Raw genomic sequence first — 9,812 nt, forward strand, 5'->3', positions numbered from 1 at the left:
TACAAGTTAATAACTGGCTGAGTCCAGCATACCTAATATTTCCATCTGATCTATTAGTTTTGCTCTCTTCATTTCTCACATAGTTTACATAGCAAGGTTGCCCAAGGACCATAAATTGTGCACCCTTCACTTCAAGCGGAAATTTCATGATGTAGTGAAACACTGATATCATCTTAGTAATCTGACTAGGAAATTGGTCAGGGTCTATGCAGGTGAAGCTGCCTGTCTTTCAGCAGAAGTTTGTGGTGGTAATTTTCCTTTGAACATTTTCCATTCTGATAAAACGTAATTTCTGAACAACAACAAAAAATTAACAGAAAATTGCAGTCCACCTATACCTGAGACGCACCTACAAGCTGTCATATTCCTAGGCATCAATGCCACAAGTTTTACAGGTTGTAACATTACTTGCACAATGGTATCTGAAATTCCTGACGTCAGCTGTGGACATCTGCAAAGGCAGATATCAGTAGTTTCCTATTACTGAGAATAATCTGTAAGAAAAACAGGAAAATGTCAACAGGTTCCATTTTTGCAACGCAGGATGACAAGGCAATGCTTACATAGTCTATGCTAAACCTTATTTTATATAGAAATAATTACTCCATACGCTCAATTCAAATGGTTACACATACAGATAATACCACAACTATTTAACTATGCTTTAGTACTTGTCAAGCATATGGTCCTAAAACTACAATCCTGCTCTTAAGCATGTATGAGACAGTTTAAGCCAGGCAAAATCCCAAATGTATTAGTAGAACTTAGCTTTAAAACAGTCAGAACATGGTATCTTATTACTGAAGAAATAGGTGATTGTGTGTAAATATTCTTGAACTACAAGATAAGACCTAATTCAAGAGAAAGCTTTGGAAGCTGGACTTCAGTCATGCACTTAATCAGGTATCAGTCCGCAAGAAGATTGCCTTGAAGATTCCCAGCAGTACAAAAATGGCTTGAGATCATTCCCAAAACATCTGAAGCTGGTAGGACTTAGTAGGCTTTGGACATCCTTTTATTAATGAGAGCATTGTTAGTCTTATTGATGTAATATTTAATAACATATTGACCATTTTGTTGCACACTGACATTGTTATTTGTTTTCCACCACTAAAAGCTACTAAGATTGATTATTTTTTAGTGATTGTCAAAAATAATATTCTAAAATCCACACATAGATGTCTTAAATGATTGACATGGATTTTGAAGAAGGCTGAGCATCCGTTGCTTTCTGTGTAGTCTGCACTTTTATACCATAATTATCCTTTGGATTGTGAAGATTTAGTGTGAAGGTCTTTGGACAACATTTGAACCATCAGAATGATGTACATTTTAACTCATGTAACTCATATCTGTCTTCATATATGTGCTGAATCAAAAAGTAAACATTGCAATCGACACTATTTCCTTATTACAATCCTTTCTCTTATCACAGTTTCTCATGCCATTCAGAAATCATATGAAATCAATAAACGTTGGTTAGAAAATATTACTGTCTTTACTGTTTAACCAGGCATATAAAAGCCCAGGTGTAAGTTAGAAATTCAGAAGAAAATCAAAGCAGAGATCTTGTCTTAACAGCTTTCATCAGCACCAGTAGTTTCTTTTTAAAGAAGACAGTACCTTGCCAGGAGTAAAAATGGCAAGTTTGAACTGGAGTTATCAAGGCAACAATGGTAAAAGCTATCTTTAATAGATCAGATTTATTTATAATATATTGAATATTTATTTCTTTTCCTTATAAAAATTCTTCAGAATTACATGGATTATTAACATATCAAGTATCTGTATTACGTATACAATTGGTTCCAAGGGAAAGTGGTATGAATTCAGTATTGGTACAGAATCTGAAGTAGAAAACTCCATTCATTTATTTATTTTGCCTAGGACCTGACCACTGGCACAAGTTATACCCTATTGCTAATGGAGACCGTCAATCTCCTATTGATATTAAAACCAAGGAAGTCAAAAAAGATGCATCACTGGGACTTCTCCAGATCACTTGGAAACCTTCCACATGCAAAGAGATTGTCAATGTTTGACATTCTTTCCATGTGAATTTTGAGGATAAGGACAATCAATCAGGTTAGTAAAAAGGGTATCTGGAGAGGGAGGTGTGAGACATTTTCTTTTTTCATTCGCTTTTTCTCTCGTTTATATAGAAAACAAGACTAGGTGCCTTTCAGGAGTATTTATATAGATTAGGCTTGCTAATTTTGTTATACTAGTTGGCAACACACTTTAATTGTCACAGAAGATCCAAATTAAGTTCTTTAAAATTAGGACTTGTTGGCAAGTGTTCTTGTGCTAATGGCAAAAGGACTGGTAATTTCCCAGTAGGAAACCTCCAGGACAATCACTGATTTGGGGAGGGGAAGGTAGGAGAAGAGTTTCTAAACACAGTTACTCAATCGTGGTTTGTTTTTTTTTTTTTTTTAATCAACATGTGCTTGGAGATTTATGCATATGTAAAAGTTACTCACAGTGTAACTCCATATGAAATCACTCTGGACTAGGTTTTTTTGCTCAGAGAGTCTTATTACCTTGATAGCAAAGGAGGAGATTAATTTGTGCTGATGTACAGTATTGCAAGTGCTGCTAGAACTCCAGGCACGTATTTCTAAGCATTATGTACAATCACAAGTGCCTATCACCACAGTGGGAATCAATACACATTTATGTGCTTGTAAGCAAGGAATTAATGATAATGACCAATGAACAGTGTCAATAACATCTGAGCACACCTGTGGCATCTCATAATCTAAATTCAGAAAACTTCAGGTACCTATAACTGTTACTTCTGTGAAGGAAGAGACCTTTAAAATACTGTCATAAATAATACAAATTTCAGTGGGAAGTGAGTTCCATGTGGTAGGACTGTTTCTTCTGCAGTTATTAAAATCCAGTTACTGTTTCTGGCAAACTACTGGTTTTCTGCATTACTTTTCCTTTTGTTTTCTCTCTGGAGTAGAAGGTGTATTCACATATATTTCACCTGAATTTTGGAACCATATTGAGGAGACGTGCAGATTTACTATAAACAATGCACCATATATATACCTAGACTGAAAACCTTCAATAACTTTGGCTTAACTGCACAAACTGTTCTGGTTTGTTTGGTTTTTTTTTTTCCTCCAAATGTTTAAAAATAATCTAATATCAAAACATGCTAACATGTAGAAAACTGCTTGCACATTATAAAATCTTTGAAATCTGTAACTTGCCTGTCAGGAAGACTTTATTGATTAATGATGTTTTTACCTTACTTCATGCACTTGCAGTGCTGACAGGTGGACCTCTCACTGGAACATACAGACTGCAGCAGTTTCACTTCCATTGGGGCCAAACAGATGAACAAGGCTCGGAGCACACAGTGGATGGAAGAAAATATGCCTCAGAGGTAGAGTCAATGAAAGAAAAGTCAAAGCAAGTTTTCAAAGTCCAGTGACATATATCATCCCTAGGGAAAAAAAAAAAAAAAAAGCATATGTAGATAGTTTTGATAATTATTTTAGTTTGCAAAAGCAATACCATCTCTACATGTGCAAAGTAGACTTTACAAGAGCAAATTGGGTTTTGCGGTCAGTACTTATTAATCTAAATTTAGATAATCTAAATCCATATTTAAATAACGAAATAGGGCTGAAAGGTGCAGGTATAAACATCTGCTAAATGTTAAAAAGGTCAGCTGTACAAGTACATTCAGCTTAATACTAAATCAGCTGCTTTTTAGAGAGTCTGATCACCCAATGCCCCACTGTAATTGTAGCTGGAGCTCCTCAAAGCTACAAGCATGCTGATCACCGTAAGGTGTTTTTTTCTGGCTTTTCAAGAACAGCAAATAAGAAGGAAACCCAGAAGAAATTAATGAAGAGAAAGAGGTGAAAAAGTTATCTAGTAAGGGCCCCAGCAGCTGTCAAGTACATTAAATGTCTTCCATAATGAAGCAAGGTCTGTTGTACAAAAATTAAAAGCCACCTCTAAAGTCAGAGATTTTATTTGTTTTCCAGTGTCTTACTGTCCTGCTAATAGTCATCAACGTGCCAGCGAATAATTCATGTTCAATCCATGTAATATTATCTTTGGCAGCTTTTTAGATTTTAGGAACATTACAACATGACAATCTAATGAGATGGATTATGCATTTTTAATTTAGGCGTTAGGAACACATAGCCAGAAGTGTGTTCCTAATAGGAAATTTTCCGCTGTTGATAGAGCTAAAGCTATCTCATTTGATACAGCCAAGATAAGAAGGTGGTGTCCCTTTAGAATTGCTTTCTGCTGTAAAGAGATAGTGCACTTAAGCTGTGTTTAAGCAGCACATGATTAAGTGTTTATTAGTTTGCTTTGAATCGATAGTTTAAATATGTTGAAACAGTAAAGATGTTAAGTTGAAAAGACAGGAATTCAGCTTTAAAAAATACCAGAAATTAAAAAAAAATTCTAATTTAAATCAGAATTTTAAAATTATGTGCTTTATATGGTAATTTCCATGTTCTGTCTCTGTATTTTTGAATCTCCTCCTTGTATTTGCAGAAGTTTTGATATTTTCTGTGACCACATTGCTGAAACGTTATACAAATAATCCTGGACTAGGCTATTGCTATAGAGTTAAATAGTTGCTAAGGAATTACTAAGCGTATTCATAGGTGAGAAGGCATTAAAAGAAATTATTGTGATTTCCAAGTTCTGTAAGTTTTTGGAAATTTGTATTTCACATGAAAAATAGCTCAAGATATAATAAGCAACATACTAGGATGAACAAAAGTTCCTCAAAACTCTATTAAAGTAAATACTGTCAGAACTAAAAGTTGTTGAAATGTCTGTTGAATATAAACCACCCACAGCCATGATGTTCATGGCCATACCATCAATCTTTTGCAGTAAATGGGACTATTGTGAATAAATATTGCACCATGTGTAACAAAGGGGTTACACTCCTCAAAATGCTATGTATTACGTTTTTAAAAACATGGAAATAAAGGCATGCACAGGAGACTGTTAGCAGTAGAGTTAGAAAAATATACGTCCCTTCTAAGTTGTGATTTTCCACATCTCTCTGTACTTACCCCTAAATTGCTTTCAGGAATATGTGCAGTTCTGCCTACCTCAAGATAAAGCCTGAGTATGAGTCCTGACAATGCCAGGGCAATTCAGCAGAACACCATAAATCTGCAGGCATTCACAAGCACGTTCTCAGTTTCACGGTCAGACCCTAAGAGTGCAGAATGGCATTTCTAACTATTTTACTCTGATTACGGCCGTTCTTTGTAATAGAACCAGCAAAAACAGTCCTGTCAATTGCTTTTTAGCTTCATCTCCTTCACTGGAACACGGACAAGTATTCGAATATAGCTGAGGCTTTCGACAAGCTGGATGGTTTGGCAATTGTCACTGTTTTCCTGAAGGTCAGTTACTGACATACTGAAAACACATGTGTCTCTCTTCCTTTTCCTTATCAAAACTGCAGCCAGTGATGAGAACTAGGAAAAACATGTCTTTGTGTTAAATCGGTGGAGATTAATGTCTTTTATCCTGATTTAGCTCATGTTGCCAGCTTTGCCCATGCTTCTACATGGGTGTTTTACCCAAATCCCCATTTCATCCACAAAACTTTAAAGAAGAGCTGTGCTTTAAAGGCGTGAGTGCTAGTGAGCTTGTGGTGTTTCATCTGCCTTTGTAACAGGCAATGCTCACACCTTTTGTGTTTGCTTTCCACTCCATTAACAGTGATGTGAACTTTCACAGAAAGAGAGTTTGAGTCACGTGTGCTATTACTATCTATCAATCAGAAGAGAAAATTACAAATCAGAACTCCAAGAAATCTTGAATCCATGTACATGACATAGTTAGCCTTTCAAAACCAACTGAGGCAGGAAAAAGAATTCCTTATTATTAAGGACTTTGTTATATTAAGGAAATACCATAAAATAACATTATATATTATTATATACTGCTAAAATACAATTACTCATAGTTCCCATTGCAAAAAAGATAGCAGCAAAACCATCTCTCTGAATGCTTTCAAAGCGAATTTCAAGGATAAGCACATATGATCGAAGCAATCATATACTTCTGAATCAGATTATTTTCGCACTACTGTTTGCATTACTCTGCAAAGCAGGAGCAAAGCTTCCTGTTATTTCCTCAAAAGTTCTACATTTTGTCTTGTTCATAGTGGGTTTGCAAAGCTAAAGTAATCAACCTTTATAAAGCATATTCTTATTCTTGATTCTGTTAGAATAAAACTATTGTTACGTATTTAGGATTTTAAAGTATTTTTTTATTTGCAGCTTGGCTTATGCAATGAAAACCTGAAGGGTGTCTTGAAGGCCTTGGATTCAGTAAAGACTAAGGTAAACATCATCACAGCCTGATCACGATAATATACAGAGTAGTTAAATTAAAATCTACGCAATCTCTCATCTGCCTTTTTGAAGACTTCAGAATAATGCAGAGGTTCAGCTGAAGGACGCTGTTGAGATGTGGGAGCCGAAAGCATGATCCGGGACATGAGCTTATGGGATCCCATAAGATATTTTGTATTGTTGGGGCTCCACCCTGTAGACAGGTATGGGCTCTTTGTGTAAGAGTAAGAGTACACAGTTCCTGATTCCTACCTAATCCTACGCTTTCATCCATCTGTCTGTCTATTTAAAATTACTTCTGATGTCCACCACCAGCACAGTCTCACAATAACCAAACTGAAGTTTTGCTCAGTTGAAGGAGGGAAAACAAGGGAGAAGAAATAACACCAGAACTGCACTTTTCTTAAGCTGTCTTGTAAAGCAGTGACCACTCCCACTAAGCCTCTCATAAAGGCACAAGATAAGCAGAGATAGAATCTGAATATCTGAATTTTAGTGAAGCATGTTAAAAATACAATACAGCATCTCCCACAGGATTTTACAAAGGAATGTAGACTTTGACCCTAAACATGCAAACATTATCAACATGTGTGAATCCTCCCTTTAGTCTCAACAGACAGCTGAAAATTAATTATACACTGAAGTGTTTTGCTTCCTCAGGAGCACAGAGTTCAGTATTGGAGAAAAAAAAACCAAACAAAACACAACCCTTTAGTCAGTGATGACTGAACTCTTTGGTATCTGATACCATTTGGGGGGGGAAGTTGGTTTTTGTTTTTGAGTAACACTGCTTATTGTTGGTGGTGCCATCCTAGATGTATCTCAGTGTCACACTTATCACCAGGGTGAGCAACTCACCTCTGATGCTATGAGAAAACATTAGTGTTTTGAAATGACCTCCTCTGATTTAGGAACACACTCCCTTGTAGGATGTAAATCCTATCTTATTCATGGGTTTAATTAACCCAGCATATCTTCCCCAGGGTAAGCAAGCTCCCTTTTCTGATTTTGATCCCTCAAGCCTACTGCCTAAATCCATGGATTACTGGACCTACAGTGGCTCTCTGACTCATCCTCCCCTCCATGAGAGTGTCATCTGGATTATCCTTAAAGACCCAATTACTATCAGCTCAGAACAGGTACAGTATTACAAGGAACAAGACCCTTCTAGTCTTTTAGCTTCAGGGATATTATCACTTTACATTGTATTGCTACATTTTATTAGGTTTATTTGTCTCATTTTTACTCTAAAATGAGTACTACCTTTACACCACATTATTGCTCTTAATAATGATTCTGCCTCAGCCGGGTTAGGCTACTCACATCTTACAAAGTCTTGTGGGAACTGAGACAAGATGACTTCAAACTGGGGGACTTGCTTCCCTTGCTCCAGGAAAGGCGATTTGCTTATTTAAACTTCCTTGCAGTGCTGCATCTCCCAAAGCAGAAGCCAGGTAGAAAACTGAATTCTTCCCATCTTCATTCCTACAAGATTCCCCAAAAGAAATTCACATTCTCATCAAATCTCAGCCAAAAACCTGCCTCAGCAGGGAGTTTTGTGATGTGTCACAAGATCAAATAGCCAGAGTATAGTTCTCCATTCAGTGCTATCATAGAGTGGTTAGGAGCTCTACAAATTGCTTTATTATTGCATTATTTCCTAATAAGATGTGTAGGATAAGCTAAATATCCCTTACTGGCCTTATTGACGTAAGTATTCTTTCTGGTCTAAACTCTTATGAAACTGTCAAATGCAGTTAAATTATTGTCACCTGTCCTTCCAAAGGTGTTTGAATTAATATCTTTCCAGATGAGGCTAGTTAAGGACTTTGAATCTTTGAAAATAAAAAGCACACATGTAGAAATAAATTGTGTATTATGAGGATCTTTAATATTTGTTCAAGGTGTTATTAATTGGCCTATTCAATGGATAGGGGACAGAAATTAAGTGCAAATAGTTTGACATAAAAAACAATGTTTAAAGCGAAGTTGAATTAGTCCTAAGGCATTGTTTTTTTACTTTCACAATTGGTGATATTTTTAATTTATCAAACCCCAGGTTTTTTTACATAGGTGATAACATAGTGGTACCAGTGTCTGAAAGTTTCTGTGACAGTTGACTGAATAGGATCTGCAAAAAGACGGTTGTTCATTCCAGTACTTCTGTGGCAGCATAAATCCTGACTCACCACTGGATTGATTCAATATTATGAAGCTTAATTTTTTTAAAAAATAGAAAGCTAGTAGGGAAGTATAGCAATTGCTCACTGACGTGCAATATAGAAGTGAAAAGCTAAATATATCCCTTCCTTCCTTGCTCCATTTAGCTGGCACAATTCCGCACAATCCTGTCTTCTGCTGAAGGGGAAGCACCTTGTCCCATATTGAGCAATCACCGGCAACCCCAACCGCTGAAAGGCAGAGTGGTGAGAGGCTAATTCCAGACAACCAAAGCAAATCTGGAGCACAGTCTGTTCATCAAGAGCAACACATCCAAACAAAGACTATGGAAAAATCTACCAAAGAAATGAGAACGTACATGTGTTCTTACCTGCAATATTCCTGTCCTGCCAGAAGCTGTTGTAATTCACTGTGGCATTCGGCTAGTGCTTTTACCAAAATTAATCTATATTCTTTGTGTGGTAGGCAACCAATCTGTTTTAATGCATGACTTTTAACAGTGAAATGTACTTTAAAATTTTTCATGAACCTTCACAGTCCTTCTGATGTACTAAGTAAACCGTGGTGATAAGAAGCAAAGTGATTGTTCAGAGTGAAATTAATCAGTACTCAGCTTCCCACAAGGAGAGTTCATGCAACTGTGTGAGATGTCTGTTGGTTTTTGCAATGAAATTGCTACTCTTAATGGCAATTACTAATGGGTTATTGTTGATTTGGCTAATAAAAATGGTTTCTTTTTCTAGTTTAGCTGATATATGCCTGATTAAAATTAAATTAATAAAAAGTGCTTTGAAATGAAACAGTATTGTAACAGTGCTATGCTATCAGTGTTTTCAAAGAAATTGTTTGATAATTGCTGCTTTATTTCACTTGCACATCTAATAAAGAATTATTAAACATATGTCCATGGAAAAATAAAGCACCTTGATCTGGCTGTACATTCAAGTCTCACACTTAGGGCACCAGTTTCACTATTTCTCAAGCAGAGCAGTACTCAGCTTTGCAAATGGCTCCAGCAGTGACAACTGAATTATTTAATAGCCAGCAGTGGCAAAGGCTGGAAGAAGGTGAAGTCAGACTCTACAAGGAACAACATAAAGCATTAGAACAGAAATTAGGTTTCCAGTTGACACCATTATGTAACTTAAATGTTATTTGACTGAAATGACAAAGTATCTTCATTAAATTATGCAAGTGACTATTATTTGTTGGGGTTTTCCAGCACGTTGTTACAGATACAGATTCTTCTTTAACATTTGCATG

At 36.2% G+C, this 9,812-nt stretch overlaps 1 protein-coding gene across 1 annotated transcript; it reads left to right on the forward strand.

Annotated features, from left to right (window-relative positions):
- Positions 1-1,639: 1,639 nt before the first annotated feature.
- LOC104022791 (carbonic anhydrase 1) lies at positions 1,640-8,923 on the forward strand. Its single transcript, XM_009476544.2, is given in 7 exon segments — positions 1,640-1,676; positions 1,888-2,085; positions 3,282-3,400; positions 5,313-5,408; positions 6,294-6,356; positions 7,352-7,507; positions 8,696-8,923. Coding segments are annotated over 7 exon segments (780 nt in total). The 3' UTR covers positions 8,807-8,923.
- Positions 8,924-9,812: the final 889 nt, after the last annotated feature.

Source organism: Nipponia nippon, unplaced genomic scaffold (assembly GCF_047370975.1).
Source record: "Nipponia nippon isolate SJK-2023a ecotype South Korea unplaced genomic scaffold, ASM4737097v1 scaffold_1, whole genome shotgun sequence".
In the NCBI taxonomy this organism is placed as follows: domain Eukaryota; kingdom Metazoa; phylum Chordata; class Aves; order Pelecaniformes; family Threskiornithidae; genus Nipponia; species Nipponia nippon.